The sequence below is a fragment of the Lithobates pipiens genome, unplaced genomic scaffold, assembly GCF_037356315.1.
Source record: "Lithobates pipiens isolate NorthernLeopardFrog02 unplaced genomic scaffold, aLitPip1_a1.2 Scaffold_19, whole genome shotgun sequence".
NCBI lineage: Eukaryota > Metazoa > Chordata > Amphibia > Anura > Ranidae > Lithobates > Lithobates pipiens.
Window position 1 is genome coordinate 147,029,821 of NW_027507764.1, and position 16,543 is coordinate 147,046,363.

Sequence of the window (16,543 nt, forward strand, 5' to 3'; positions counted from 1 at the left end):
TATTTCTGAGCCCAACAATGTCCATGGGGCTAGAAGTATAAACAGTCAGGTGTCAAAACAAAAAAAAAAACACTGTTAAGACTGTACACTTAAAATTAAGCGAAAAAAGTTTTAACCACGGTACCACCAGTATGTTCCTGAAGAGACCAGAGCACGAAACATGTCAGCTACGACAACCCCCCGGCTTGTGGTCCACCTCCGGTGATCTGGTATCTTCACCCGGAAGAAGTGCTGAAGTCACCTTCGTCCTGCGCATGCTCAGTCACGTCCACCATCCTGTCTCCTTTATCCACTGCTTGGCATTGACAGAAACTACCCCAGTCAGCTGCTCGTTTGTGGATCACAGAGCTCAGATCCGGACACTGCTGTGACCGTCAGAAGTTTCTTCCGCTCTTCCATCTCTACACTCACCGACCCTAGGATCACAGGCAGAGCTCCCTCTTAATCGCCATCTCACTAGAGCCCGAGCATCCCTCCCTGCATGACTTCTTGCCTGGTAAACTGTGAACCTTCCGAGTACAGTTAACCCCTCCTCTTTGGGAACATACCGGTGGTACCTTGCTTAAATTTTACAAATTTTAAGTGTAGTCTTAACATAAACGTAACACACACACAGCTTGTCTGCAAATGTGTATTAGCATTTACAATGAAATTCTATGGCCTAGTGTTTGGCACCATCTAGCGGCCAAATGCTGATAGTGAACTTAAATGATTTTTGCTTTATCCCAAAGCATTGAACTTGGTACAGGAAGTGACTGTTTACACTGGAGAGTTGACTTTTACCCAGGATGTCGGGTGACCTACCCATGGACACCCTCTGACAGTGCATGCTGGGTAGGACATAAGGAGCCCGAGCGGCCATCTTGGGAACGCATGGCCTGCTTGTGAGGAGGCCTCCTGGAGGAAGCAGCCTATTGCCCTTGCAGAGCCAAGTAGTAGGGTTTATTAGCAGCGTGCAGGCCCAAATCAAACCAGCAACTCCTTCGGGGGTAAGTGCTATACACACACACACGTTTATACTTCTACCCCCATGGACATTGTTGGGCTCAAATATATGTGCAATAAAGTGCTTTTTATAACAAAAAACACACCCCACGGTGTACGTATATTTATATGTGAATATACATATGGATACAGATATTGTGACTTTTGGCCCATAGAGCGCTGCTTTTGTTTACCTTGATTTCTATTTTCCAACAGTTGTCAGCTGCACTAGGGGTCAATTTTATTCCCATACACCACACCCCCCCCCCCCCCCCCCCCATCTACATTCAGTTTGAGCGATCCAGGAACTTGCCGTTTGTCTTGTATCAAAATCACAGCTCTTAAGCAGACAGCGCCTGAATTTGCCTAGCCGTTGCCTTGTTAAGCAGGGAAACCCAAACACTATAAGCACTCACTAGCATCTACCCAGGAGCCTGCTACAGAAAAAGAAAACAAGAGAAAATGGCAGTGGTGATTGAGCAGCTTCAAGAGTTGAGGCAGACAATGGACCCAACAAACCAAGCGGTTCCTGCAGGAGTAGTGCTACAACTTGATTTAAAGGGTATTACAGACTGGTGCATGTTGCAGCCTTTTTCTACACACTGAAACGGTCTTCTGTGCCATCTTACAGCCAGATTGATTTTTCAAGTGTTACAGTATGTGAATGTTTGCATTACGTGCCTCGACGTGTGTGTAAATCCAGGAAGTAAACAGGCAGCAAGTTAAATGGTTGCAGCAAGGCTCAGTGAAGGGTGCTTTCTGCAAGTAAAGCATCTATCCAAAGTGGAAGCTTCAGAATGGAATTTTTTTTTTTTTTGTTTTACAAATTATGTTATGCAATTACAAATTATGTGAGCAGACTGCATTTCCTCTTTAAGCTGGCCATAGACCATGTAGGGTCCAAGTATGGACAGGCTTAATGTACCCAAGTTGACTTGGGCACATCTAGCCTGCTGGATTTTACATGCGATTATTGCTAGCAGCTGTTCTAGCCACCATCAATCATGGTATTCTCCTGGCAGGGGTGGCTTCCCCGACCTCTGCCGGGAGAACGCAATTGCTCTGCAGGAGGGAGTCCACTGTCAACATTTTGCTAAAATATTGTGCATTAGTACTGCTTGAACACCCGAAAAGGTTTGTCCTGAAAATTTGGATGTACGTGCAAATAAATAGTATCATGGCCAGTACGCAATCATTCAGGTTTTGGGAACAGAGCCTTGCTTTAGGGTTTGGACTCGATTTAATATTTGAAATCATAGATATCGATGGGGAGTATCATGTTACATGTGAATTTTTGGTGTTTGCTTTAAATCATTTTGAGCCCACTCTGTAGTTTTGACATTATATATATATATATATATATATATATATAGTTAGCCCCACCATGCTTCATGCCTAGTGTCCATTCTCCACATGTGCCGTTTTCTGCTGGAGCTGGACACACCGGTTTTTGATTAAAGCTTTCTAGGATCAATGGAATGTCATTTGGATGAAGTCACTGTCCACTAGTTCTAAGACTAAAGCCCAGTACAAACCACTAGTTTCATTCAACCCAGTGTTTTGTAATTTAAACAAAAACAAAATTGTTACTTTTCTTTTCATTGCATTTTGCAGCATCACCAACATTTCAAAAGAGAAAGTTGCATTGACGTATAGAAACACTAGCAAAAAACAAAAAGATGATCATGGAAGAACAATTTAAAGGCAGTTCCTCTCCTGCTTGGGAGGTTAGGTGGCACTGTGGAAGGTCCAGGAATTTGCAGCTGGCCTAAAGCGGGGTTCCCACATAAAATAAAAAAATAAAAAAAGGTCAGCTACAAAATACTGCAGCTGCTGACTTAATCAGAAACGCTTACCTGTCCCAGGGTCCAGTCATGCGGGGGGGGGGGTGGAAATGTCGGTGCATGCGGTGCCGTGATTGGGCATGCAATCTGGGATCTGTCAAGTATCCAAGATGATTGACAAGTGGGAGGGGCGGCAGAGCTGAGCCCTTCCTGCACCGAGGGGAAGTGACATCAAGAGCCCAGGCACTGAAGGAGGCAGGACGAGGGAACCCTTTGCAACAGCCATTCGTTAATTTTTTTGGTAGGAACTCCACTTTAAAGGAGTGAGGCCATGACCCTGTAGCAGGACAGACTGGTAGTTAAGAACCACTGCCATAGAATAAGCTCATAAAACTACTATATTGATATATAATTCACTTAGAATTTGTCAATGCATATGCAAAGGTCGTCAGTGGCTAGGTCTTTGCTCTAACTCAAGCCAAGATGATACTCTTTCCCAACAGACCCCCCCCCCCCCCAAAGTAATCAAGAACTTTACAGCCTGCTGGAATATTTCTTTCCATCACCAAGGCTCCAAATAGCTCAATAGCCCCATCTCACGTTAACAGTGATATTATATTAGGAATATCCTACATGATTAGAACCTTAACCACTTGACAACTGGGCACTTAAACCCCCTCCTGCCCAGCCAAATTTTTAGCTTTCGGTGCGCTCACACTTTGAACAACGATTACTCAGTCATGTAACACTGTACCCAAATAAATTTGTTTTTTCCCCCCACAAGTAGAGATTTTTGGTGGTATTTAATCACCTCCGGGTTTATTTTTTGCACAAAAAAAAAAAAAAAAAAAAAAAAAAAAAAAAAAAAAGGTTTGTGATAAAATTTAGCAAATTATGAATTTTTCTTCAGAAATATTGGCCACAATTTATACTGCTACATATCTTTGGTACAAATAACCCAAATTGGTGATTTGGTCTTTGTGAAAGTTAGAGTCTACAAGCTGTGGTGCAAATCATACTAAATTTATCACACCTAATGTACTGGTGGCCTATTTCTCACGACCCAAACAAGCCAGGAAAGTACAAATACCCCCCAAATTACTCTTTTGAAATTAGACATTCCAAGGTATTTAGTAAGAGGCATGGTGAGCTTTTTGATGTTATTTTTTCCCACAATTCTTTGCAAAATTACGTTTTTTATTTTTAATTTATTTATTTTTCCACAAAATGGTCATTGTAATAGGTTATCTCCCTCACTTGGCATGTGTATACCACAAATAATGCCCCAAAATAAAAAATTCTGCTACTCCTGAGTATTACGATACTGCGTGTGGGACTTTTCCACAGCCTGGCCACTTAGAGGCCCAACATGCAGGGAGCGCCATCACAGGAGCATAAATTACACATCTAACTTGTTGACTATTACACTTTTGAAGGACCTGGAGCACCAGGACAACACGTGACACCGACGTGGCACTGATACCTGGCATTGATGGCAGATGGACACTTTGTTTCTTTTATTTATTTTTCTTTCTACTAATCTCTGCATCTCAGCGGTTCATCTCTCCCTCCTCACATGCTGTGTGAGAGCCAGCGATGAGAGATGATCTCATGTTTACATACGAGATCATCTCATTGGACACACCGATTGCGCTGTAAACGGCCGCTGCGATTGGCCATTTATAGCAATCTGACTGGCCATGTCCCCTGGACATGGCCAGCACAGAACTTGCCAGATGCGCACCCGCGGCGGCGTGCAGAGGGGAAACAGGAGGAAATCCAGGGATGCCCTCCCGGCAGTTAGCGTCCATGCTGTAGCCGTCTTTTGGCTAGTGCCCCACCACAATCACATCACAGGAGCACAAAGTCCTTACCTTTCTGAAGCAGTCGTTACAGGAGAGGTTGTGTCGAACAGTGTCCTTCCAGCCCCAATGATCCCCCTTGAAGAAAGGGAAGAGGGTGCTGATCTCGGAGAAGATCTTCCAAGAAAAAAATAAAAAAAATAAAAATAGTCATAAGTAAATGAACATGGCCACAAATCCAGATACATAATACCTATCATATAAGCAATATTGATCTCAATTACTGCCATTAACCCTCACCAGGAGACCTGCACTGAGCAAAAGGATATCACTGCAGACCTCTTGAATATACCAGGAGCCCATCTGTCATACTTTGGGGTTGATTTACTCAAACTGAAGTGCTCAAAGTCTGGTGTAGCTGTGCATGGTAGCCAGCTTCTAATTTCAGCTTGTTCTTTTCCAAAAACATTTATTGGTTTTAACAGGTGAAAATACAAGATACATTCTTAAAACACTTTAAATAGAAACATATCTTGGCCAACACGGCCTATGAGGCATTAGGAAAATATAATGCAAACACAAGTATCACAATAGTTAGTGTAACATGGGTGATTAACCACTGGGCACTTAAACACCCTTAATAACCAGACCAATTTTCAGCTTTCTGTGCTCTCACATTTTGAATGACAATTACTCAGTTATGCAACACTGTACCCATATGAAATTTGTCTTTCCCACACAAGCTTTCATTTGGTGGTATTTAATCACTGCTGGGTTTTATTTTTTTGTGCTATAAAAGAAAAAAAGACCGAAAATTCTGTAAAAAAAAAAAAAAAAAAAAGAATTTCTTCATTTCTGTTATACAATTTAGCAGATTAGTAATTTACCTTCATAAATTTTGGCCAAAATTTATACCACTACATATCTTTGGTAGAAAAATAAGTACAAATTTGTGGATAATTTGGTTTTGTGAAAGTTATAGAGTCCACAAGCTATGGTGCCAATATCTGAAAATGTATCACACCCGAAGGACTGATTTCTTGAGACCCTCACATGCCAGAAAAGTACAAATACCCCCCAAATGACCCCTTTTTGGAAAGGAGACATTCCAAGGTATTTAGTATGAGGCATGGTGAGGTTTTTGAAGTTGACATTTTTTCCTACAATTCTTTGCAAAAATCAAGATTTTTTTTCCACAAAATTGTCATATTATTCAGATTTCTTACACAGCATATGCATACCAAAAATTACACCCCAAAACACATTCTGCTATTACTCTTGAGCATGGCAATAACACATGTGAGAGATTATTACACAGCGTGGCCACATACAGAGGCCCAACATGCAGGGAGCACCATCAGGCTTTCTGGAGCACCCAGGCCAATTCTGACATTTCTCCCCTACATGTAAAAAAAAAAATAATAATAATTTGCTAGAAAATTACATAGAACCCCACAACATTATATATTTTTTTTTAGCAAAGACCCTAGAGAATACAATGGTGGTTGTTGCAACTTTTTATCACGCACGGTATTTGCGCAGCAATTTTTCGAACGCTTTTTTTTTTTTAAAGTAAAGTTAGCCCAATGTTTTTGTATAATGTGAAAGATGAAGTTACGCCGAGTAAATAGATACCTAACATGTCAGCCTTCAAAATTGCAAATGCTAGTGGAATGGTGCTACTTAAAAATCCCCATAGGTGACGCTTTAAATTTTTTTACTGGTTACATGTTTTGAGTTAGAGGAGGTCTAGGGCTAAAATTATTGCTCTCGCTCCAATGTTCGCAGAGATACCTCACATGTGTGGTTTGAACACCGTTTTCATATGTGGGCGGGACTTGCGTATGCATTCGCTTCTGCATGCAAGCTCATGGGGACAGGGGCACTTTAAATTCTTTTATTGTTCATTTTACTTTGACATTTTTTCCCCAAAAATAATTTTTTTTGATCACTTTTATTCCTATTACAAGGAATGTAAACATCCCTTGTAATAGAAATATGGCATGACAGGTCCCCTTTACAGTGAGATATGGGGTCAATAAGACCCCCACATCTCACCACTAGGCTGGGAAGCCTGAAAAAAAAAAAAAGAAAAAGGGTATTGAAGAGTATTGGGTATTAGCAGGGTATTGCAGAGTATTGGCAGGGAATTGAGGGCTTAAATTTCGGTGCGCAGCGATGTAGGCACTGCAGATGCAGCCCACAGCGCTGCTGACACTGATCGGTACAGAGAAGGGAGAGAGGAACCGGCATCATAACATGACTCTGGTTTGTTTACAAGTGAATGCTCTGTCATTTGACGGAGTGATCACGTGGTAAACGGCTGCGATGAACGGATGCTCTCGAGTGCGCACCCCAGGGGGCGCACAAGAGCAGAATTCTGGGAGGCCGTTAATGGTCTCTCAGAGTTAAACCGCCCTGAAGCCGTTAATCGGCTATGGGCCGGTTGTTAAGTGGTTAAGAAACTACATCCAACCTTGACTGAACTCAGCCCAAACATGGTTAGGCATTATTGAGAAAATCATGACTTGGAATTATGGAATTAGAACTGTTTAGGAATATTGCCCCTAGGATTGTCAACAATACTCATTAGTGCAGGACAGAAAAGGGTAGGCAAGAGTCCCACCAGCCACCCCTATGGGATCATGCTGTGGATTGGGCCGGGGGGGGGGGGGGGGGGGGGTTTGAACCTCAGCCACCTCATATCTTTTAAAACAATTTTATTAACATTTAAACCAGACACATTTTCAAGGCAAAATATAATTTGCATGAGCTCAGCCTTTCTGTATAATCAATATCTTAAGGTACTAAATATATGAACAGTTAGGTATACTCCATCAAAAGATGATTGTTGTGTCTCACTTATACTTCAACTTGACGAACTACATGAAAAACCTGTAACATGTAATGAGTGAGAAGGAAAAATAACCAGCAAAGAACGAGGAGAACCAAAAGGGGGGGGGGGGGGTGGCTGGGTTATCCTTCTATTGGCTTTGTACCCTGTGTCCACTTTCCTCTTACAAAGAGAAAAAAAAAAAAAAGAGAGAAGAGGCACGCTCCAGGATTTAGCTACTACTATCCTGGAAGCCAAGAAACGATACGAGTTTCTTCGTTTGCCCTGGCACTCCCTCTATTTGGTTTCCCAACAGCACCTGTTGTGGCGATTTAGTTAGAGTTACCTGGGTTAGTGAGTAGATAAAAATTATAAATGCGTATCCAAAATTGCCTGACTTTAGGGCATGTCCACCATATAGGATATACTGTGCTTCTATACTACATCCCCTGAAACAGAGGGAAAGTGCCTGGGACAAATGTTGCCACTCACTGGTGCCATTTACCATATCAGTAGAACTTTATAATTCGCCTCCATCAGTGAGGTGTTGCTATACGATTGAGGTGAATTGTGCAGTTTGTCAATTTCCATTTTTGTTTCTATATCCCGTTCCCACTTGTTCATATAAAATAGTTTTATTGACTTTGACAAGATACTGTATATTTTGAAGATGTGGCCCGTATGTTTATCCAAGACCTGCACAGGTATTCAATTGGGATGGAAGTTGTGATATCATTTGTACACGGTAAAGCATTCATATGATGCACTGAGGTAATGGGATAGTTCCACGTTAGGGAGAAGATATTTTTCTATTAGGATTTGTTTCGATAAGATACCTTTGTGGTTGCACATATCGGCGATACGTCTCAAGCCCTTGTTAGTCCACCAAGTGACCTAGAAGATTAAGACCCAGGGTGAAATCAGGATTAACAGGCAAGGTGGCTAGGGGAGAATGGGTGGATTGGAATGCATAAAGCTTCACCAATCTGTCCCATAAACTTTGTGAAAAAGATAACGTAGGGCACATAATTGGTCTCATGTGTAACCACATCATGTGACTAATCGGTTTAGTGGGGTGTAGAGAAGTTTTAATTTTCATCCAAGATGGTTGAAATTGTGAGGAGTGGGAATGGATTAATTGGGCTAGCTGTGCTGCCTCAAAAGATTTGGCCAGATCCAGAACCCCCCAGCCCCCCCCCCCCCTCACTTTGGGTGTATAGAGGGTGCGCCTAGTCACCCTGGGTCTTTTATCCCCCCTATATGAATTTCATAATCTTACTCTGTAGTACTTTGATATCGGGTTTGTGGATTGTTATCGGAAGTGTTCTAAACAATACAACAATCTCGGCAAGAGTTTCATCTTTGAGTACAGTCTACCGAACCACGATGGTGGATTGTTGGCCCATCTTAGGTGGTCCACTGTCAGTTTTCTATATAGGAGGAGGATAGTTGGCCTGATATAGGGTCTGTAGTAAAGGAGTTAAGATTCCCAAATATGGGAGAGCTTTTCTTTGCCACTTGAACTGGAATGAGCTTTGGATTAATTTCACCGTCTCTGGCTCTAACGTAAGGTTTAAAGCTATAGATTTTGAATGATTGATCGTAAGACCTGAGAAAGCTGTGAAATGGTGTAAGGTTTGATAAAAGTTAGACAGTGATGTTACTGGCGATGAAAGCAGCATTAAAATATTGTCGGCACATTTTTGCTCCCCATCTCCACAGTATATGCGCCTTTTATATCTGGGTGTTTTCTTAATTTGATTGCCAAGGGTTCTAATGCCACTATAAATACAATGGGAGATAAAAGGGCAGCCTTGTGTTCCCCTGTCTATATCTATGGTATTTGATCTATATCCTTTTATCAGGAGTCTAGCAGTAGGTGTACTATACAATGTCTAATGTAGTCATAAGATTAGGCCCAAATTCATATTTTTTCAATGAACAGTGTATATAATCTCACATCAGAGTCGAATGCTTTACAAAAAGGTCTAAAGACCATAGCATACCCTTGTGCTTACCTTGATTGTCCCAATTTGATTGAAGCACTGCCATTATAGCCATCACCTGTCTGCGAGATCAGGCGATAGTTGTCACAGTCCTCATGGTCCTTAACTGGTTTGGGAATTACATGTATTCAGGCAGAATTTTCTTGTGTGACCAAGGGCTGCCGCCCCCCCCCCCTCCCCTTTCTCAATGCGTTGAAAAAGGAGCATAGATGTGGTGTCAATATGTCTGCATATTTTCTGTAGTAATGGCCAGTAAAGCCATCTGGGCCAGTTGCTTTTGGAGGGTTAAGCTTTTAATTGCTGCCACGATTTCACCCTCTGAACTCATCCTCCATTAACTATGTTCCTGTGCTACCTACGGGAGGGGGATATCATGGAAGAATTTGTCCGCTTGAGCTGTGGGGAATGGGTTTGGTTTGTTATATAGTTTAGAGAAAAAAAAAAAATAATTTGAGAATTCCGCTATTACCAATTGAGGATTGAGTTAATTTCCCATTTTGCATCCACAATCTTGGCAGGACAGGATTATACAGTCAAGGGGCAAGTTTCCAGGCCAGGAGCATAGTGGGTTTGTCTCCGAGTGTAGAATCAATGCCTAGACCAACGTAGATACTACTCAGGTTTAGTGGTGAGGCCAAGGTTCAATGCTGTAAATGCCGCTTCTATTTTATGTCTCAACTCTAGTTGGGGGGGGTTAGATTTTTGTTCCTGAATTGTGTTGTAACTCCGCCTCTTGTCAGATCGTTTGTGCATGACCGAGTTTGGTTCTGGAGGCTATTTGGATCAGTTTGCCACAAATTGGCCTTATGTTCTGCCCAGTTAGCATTAGGGGAGGTATCATTTGTGCAATTGTCAGTGACATATTGTCGTAGGGCAGTCTCTCTAAAGATGGTAGGATCATTAAGGTGCCACATTGAGGGTTTTGGTCTAGTCAGTTAATGAAATTTGAACTGGTGAGTGGTCAGACCACGAGGTGGACAGTATTTTGGCCGAGTCTACAGAGGGAAGTAGTGGTGATAGTGTAAATACATGGTCTATTCATGAGTATGTCTTGTGGACCTGAGAATGGGTGTAATCCCTGGTCGTGGGATGGAGGTCCCTGCAGATATCTACAAGGTCATGGGAGTGTAATATCCAAGCCAATTTGATACCCTGTTTTGGGGCGTTTCAATATTGGTTTGTGTGCATTGGTTCTATCCAGGGCTTGGTCTAAGGACACATTGCCATCTCCCTGTATTATGATGTGGCCCAGCATGTGTGGCACCAATAGTTTAAGCATGGTCTCAAAAAAAATTGAATGTTCGTTTTTTTCCCCACCACCATGATGTATCTCCCCTCTATCTTTAATTACTGTGGTGGGAGTGAAGGCACCTTCTTTGCTATACAAAATCACTACACCTCCTTTCTTATCTGGGCTATTAGAGGGGTAGAATGTGGGGTATCTGGCATATACTATTTAACTATTTGGTGGCAGAGGTATGAGAAAAGTGCGTTTTCTGGAGGAGCAGGATGTTTATACCCAATTTGCGATATGTTTGGAAGGCCATTGTTTTGTAGGGGAATTAAGGCCCTGAACATTATGAATATGTGAGTATGAGTGTATGAGAGCAACAGGTGCTTAACATTAGGGTTCGGCAGACTGTACGCGCCTGTTGTAGTTATCCATCATCACTTTCGAGGTGCTGGCGTTTCAAGTGAAATTTTCCAACTTTGGGAGCAGGGGTGCACACGAGAAAGGACAAAGGAGAAAAGAAGAATTAATGTCGGGATGAGGTACACTGGACCAATGTATACCTGCAACCCAGAGACAAAGAAACAGTGTCAGCTGACAAAAAAAATAAAAAAAATAAAAAACACCCATCATGGAGGTCCGGGAAATTAGAGTTCCCATGGGGTAGTGTGAGGTTGTCACTATCCTCTAGTTAAGGACAAGCTCACCAACGAGTGGCCTGCGTTTCCGCCCCAGTCCTTGCCATATAAAATAGGAAAAGGATTGGGGGAACCAATGGATCTATTTGAGCAAATACATTTTTCGTAAACTTGGGGAGGGGCCAACGCCAATCATACCGGTATAACCCACAAAGATTTAGTATTTTCATAGATTAACACTGTTCCGGGGGGGGAACCGTAATAGAAACAGTCATGGTCATCCATTAGGTCCTGCGAGAAGGGGTATTCTCTTGGAAGAAAAAGATTGCTGGTGTTGGTCCCACAAAAAGGTGAGATTGGGGGGGGAGATAGATTTGCTGGAGATCAAATCCAGGCTCATGAGGACTCCCTCTCCATCTGGAAAGTTAGCAAAGGAGTATGTTTTTTCCCTTATAGGTGAATGACAAGCAGATCACAGAAGCACATCCAAATTCCTAGCAACACAGGTGGATGCTACAGCTAACCCTAAAGAAAAAATAAAGTAGACCTTCCTGTCTGATCCTTAAAGACTCTAGAGTCCCCAAATGAAAGATCTGACTTTGATACTTCTGACATAGGAGCATCTAATCTAGGACATTTGGAGAAAAAAAAAAAAAAAAAAAAAAAAAAGTCCTTGTAGACCTCTGTACATCTTATCCTGCACAGACTAGGCTTGCTGAGGCATCTCAATCTGTTCAGACGTATATATTGACTTTAATAGTTTGTCAATATCTTCAATTGGAAAGAGATACGTAGTTGAGCTACCAGCAACCTCATATGAAGACTCCTCAGATGTAGATACACGATTCTCATCTTATTCCAGGTCAGAAACATTACGTGAACTAACAGTCTTTGATACTAAGAGGTAGAGATCTAGCCGAGACTGAAGGCTCCTGAGTCACAGGCTTTGAAGTGGAAGGACCTAGCCCAGCTACTCTGTTAAACTACCAAAAATAGGCCACTACCTCCTTCATAGAAGTCATTAACTCCTTTATAGAGGCAGTAGACCCAGAACCTGCCTTTGACAGAATACAAGCCTCACAAAATAGTTTCTTACAACTATCAAAACCTGGTTCTACAGTTCCCACATTTTTTTTTTACAGGTTTGACAACTAGAGAAAAAAAAAAAAAAAAAAAAAAAAAAAAAAAAAAAAAAAAAACCCAAACACCCCACACTTCCACAGAAAACAAAAAAAAGGCTTATACAGACCCCCTGCTACAGTAGCTCTTCATCCACAAATAAGGGCTTACCTTGGGGGCAGTTTTGGACCCCGATGCAGCTGCTGGCTCAACTCACGTGGGTGCTCCATCCTCAGTCCTGTCATTAGACTCCATAGAGGAGAACACATGGCTGGGGAGACTCCTGACCGCCGCTGCACTGCTAAACTACACCAAAAGCAGGGAAGACACAAGGAAGATTCTCCACACAGCTAGACATGGAAGGGAGCTGCTGCTAAACCTCCAGGGAGGCAAGTAATCCAATACATACAAAGGGCCCTTTTCGGCTTGGTCTATAAACATAGAACACCTAAGACATGGCTACAAGTAGTCCTGGATATCACCAACAAAAGCAGGGTCCACCAACCAGTTACCAGACCCATTTAAAAAACAAAAAAATACAAACACACCCCACACCCCATTACAGTGTTCTCCTGGAGTGTCTGGAAACAAAAATTGAGGATCAGAGGAGAGGGAGGGGCCTTTTAAACTGTCCGATTTGTGTTTCTTGTAGAGGGCATAGCCAATCTCTCGAGTAGCTGTCCTGGAAGATGAGGGGGGAAATTTTCCCTCGAATCAAGATGAATCTCTCCAAAGTGAGGCAAATTCCAATTTGGACAGAAGTCCGGGGGAGATTTTAGCGCCCTCTTCCTTTTTGATAGGTGCTTGGTGGTGTTTGATAGCGTAGGGCAGGGATCTGCAATTACCAGACCTCCAGCTGTGGCAAAACTACAAGTCCCATCATGCCTCTGGGTGTCAGTCTTGCTATGCCTCATGGGACTTGTAGTTCTGCAACAGCTGGAGGTCCGCTAATTGCATATCCCTGGCATAGGGTGTAGAAAACAGGCAAATTTGGCCAGGGCCATGTATTTTTTGCTGGGAGTGTCATTTGACAGCTGTATAGAGAAAAAAAAAAATAAAATAAACTACCTTTTTCTTTAGCCCCATCATCAGAGAAGGGACATTGTAAATTAAAGCATGTGTGTTTAGTATCACTTTAAGGCATTCACAATTGCTGAAATCACCCATTTTATAAAAGAAAACATATATACAGTACATCACAAAAGTACACCCCCCTCACATTTTTGTATTACATCTTTTCATGTGGCACTGAAGAAAGACTTTGCTACAAAGTAGTGAGTGTACAGCTTGTATAAGTGTAAATTTGCTGTCCCCTCAAAACACACAGCCATTAAATGTCTAAACCGCCAGCAACAAAAGTGAGTACACCCCTAGAACAAAAACTAGCTGCTCCAGGTGTGGCTAGCTAAGCTGCTAATGAATGTCACATCAGATGGGGTGCAAGCCATGTCACTGCTGCAGACGAATAGATACACAAAAATAGGATGGCAACACTCGCAGATTAAATGCAAAAATAGAATATTGGGGGGGGGGGGGGGGGGATAAAATAGACAAGGAGCAATGACATAGGCCTAGCAGGGGAAAAGGTGACATGCTGTCATGCTTCGTCCATCTCTAAACCATCATGATTACACCCCCTAAGTCACCATCATTTTCCAGCACTGCCTTAACCCTCATGCGCATGGAGTTCACCGGTTGCCACTGGAGTCCTCTTCCACTCATGACAACATCACAGAGCTGGTTGATGTTAGAGACCTTGCACTCCTCTACCTTCCATTTGAGCATGCCCCACAGATGCTCAATAGGGTTTAGGTCTGGAGACATGCTTGGCCAGTCCATTACCTTTAACCTTGGTGGCGTGTTTGGGTTCCTTATGTTGGAATACTGCCCTGCAGCCCAGTCTCTGAAGGAAGGGGGCAATCATGCTCTGCTTCAGTATGTGACAGTACATGGTTTTCATTCACGGTTCCCTCAAACTGCATCTCCCCAGTGCTGGCATGCAGGGCAAAAGGGGCAGCTGCCCTGGGCCCTGTCGTTGTGGGGCCCAAAGCAGCTGCTTCATACTTGCCAACTATCCTGATTTAAATTCCCTCGCCCCTTGAGGTTTTAGTCCTGTGCTGTGTCCCAGATGACTCACCTGGAGACCCTGTGTTTACATGTAAATTACTGGCATTCATATGTAAATAGAGGTGGCCTGTGGCATTGATATGTATATCATGCCCCCCTGAGGTCATATCCACAGTAATCTCTAGCAACCAATCAACAAGTAGACTTCATGTGCTGTAGCCTCTAGCAACTAACCAGTGAGCTGTAATGTGTTCTGTAACCTCTAGCAGCCAGTCAGTGAGCGGTAATGATACACTGAAACCTCTGGCAACCAATCGCAATAGCTGCCTGATCTGATTCAGTAAACCGATTTTGAGTCTAGCTGCTATTGTATGTCTCAGAGCAGGTGGAGAGCGAAAATGCATAGAAAGGGGAGGGGAGGGGGGGGGGGGGAACACCCCCCCCCCCCCCCAAGAAAAGTATTGCACTGGGTCCAATCAATATTAAAGATGGCCCTGCCGGCCCCATACCGTGACACTCCCACCACCATGCTTGACTGTATGCAAGACTGTTTGCGAGGTGTCTTATGCATCATATTTAGAAGAGGCTTCCTTCTGGGACACCAGCCATGCACACCAATTTGATGCAGTGGGCAACATATGGTCTGAGCACTGACAGGCTGACTCCCCACCCCTTAAACATATGATTGCCAGCATTGCTGCAGAGGTTGATTTCCCAAAGAAATCCTCTGCATATGACACGTGCACACAACTTTTGGTCAGCCATGGCGAGGCATGTGCCGAGTGGAAACTATCCCATTAACCGCTGTATGGTCTTGACCACTGTGGTGCATCTCAGCTTCAGGGTCTTGGCAATCTTCTTATAGCCTAGGTCATCTTTATGCAGAACAACAATTTTTTTTCAGATCCTTAGAGTTCTTTGCCATGAGGTGCCATGTTGAACTTCCAGTGACCAGTATGAGAAAGTGAGAATAACACCAAAATTTAACACCTGCTGCCCATTCACACCTGAGACCTTGTAACACCAACAAGTCACACGACACTGGGGAGGGAACAGCAAATTGAGCCCAATTTGGAAATTTTCACTTAGGGTGTACTCACTTTTGTTGCCAGCAGTTTAGACATTAATAGCTGCGTGATTTGAGGGGACAGCAAATTTACACTGTTATACAATATAAAAAAAAAAAAAATAAATTCAGCCTTCATAGGCCTATTAGAGACTAATTTTCCAAATAGATTTGCACTGAAAATTAAGCATTCCCTCCTGACATACCCTTATTTTGAGCTGGTCTCAATGTTAAACACCCCCCCCCCCCCCTCAGCTGCACTGAAGCCTCAAGACAACTCATAATGGTGGGGTAAGTTACCTGGGGCAGTTTTAGCTTTCTTTCAGGGGCATTCTGGAGGGCCAGGGCAATCATGGCCACGTAGGAGTAGGGTGGATTGACACGGCGCCGATATATCCTCTTGCGCTTCTTATGGCACTCGCCAGTGGAGTCAGGTTTTGTGGGGTCTTCATTGGCCATCCAAGAGCAGTTCTCCATGTCATCCAGGATCCTGTTCATGCTTTTGGGAGTCAGGGACTAACTTGAAGAGGAGGCCTTAGAAAGAAAATTGGATAACTCAGCTTGTCAGGTTGTAGGTGCTAGAATCTCACCCCAGGCTTTATGATGCAAATAACCAGAAGAGGCAACACCTCACTTCTTGTAAAGAACCCCTCTATTCCATGGAGTTTTTTGAAAAAAAAAAAAAAATTGTTTCAGGGCTGAGGATTGTTACGTATATGTTGTAAAGACTAGATACTGATGGTATGTATATCATACGCATATACCACAATCACTGGTATATACAGTGTGCATACCTGTGGCTACAGTGTTGATTTTTTGGCATATCAATTACATAATTAAGATTTACTTTGGTTAGAGTAAGTTTGGGATAAATAGTTTATTTCTGCTTTTTAACCATCAGAATGACGCAAGGTTTGCAATCCTGAATCTTACGTACTGTCAAGGCTTCATCATTTCAGAGATATTCTTCAGACTTCACTGTTGAGTTTTTTTTTTATTTTTTTTATTTTTTT

General features: G+C 42.7%; 1 protein-coding gene across 2 annotated transcripts in view; it reads right to left on the reverse strand.

Moving 5' to 3' along the window:
- The window catches only part of LOC143998220 (forkhead activin signal transducer 3-like), a 42,308-nt gene extending 26,247 nt beyond the window's left edge, over positions 1-16,061 (reverse strand). For both annotated transcript variants that reach the window (XM_077493924.1, XM_077493925.1), the window contains exons 1-2: positions 15,831-16,061; positions 4,643-4,747 (exon numbers count right to left, since the gene is read on the reverse strand). In XM_077493924.1, coding sequence (XP_077350050.1) covers positions 4,643-4,747; positions 15,831-16,028 — 303 coding nt within the window. In that variant the 5' untranslated portion in view covers positions 16,029-16,061. The remainder of the gene's footprint in view (positions 1-4,642; positions 4,748-15,830) is intronic.
- Between the last annotated feature and the right edge of the window lie 482 nt (positions 16,062-16,543).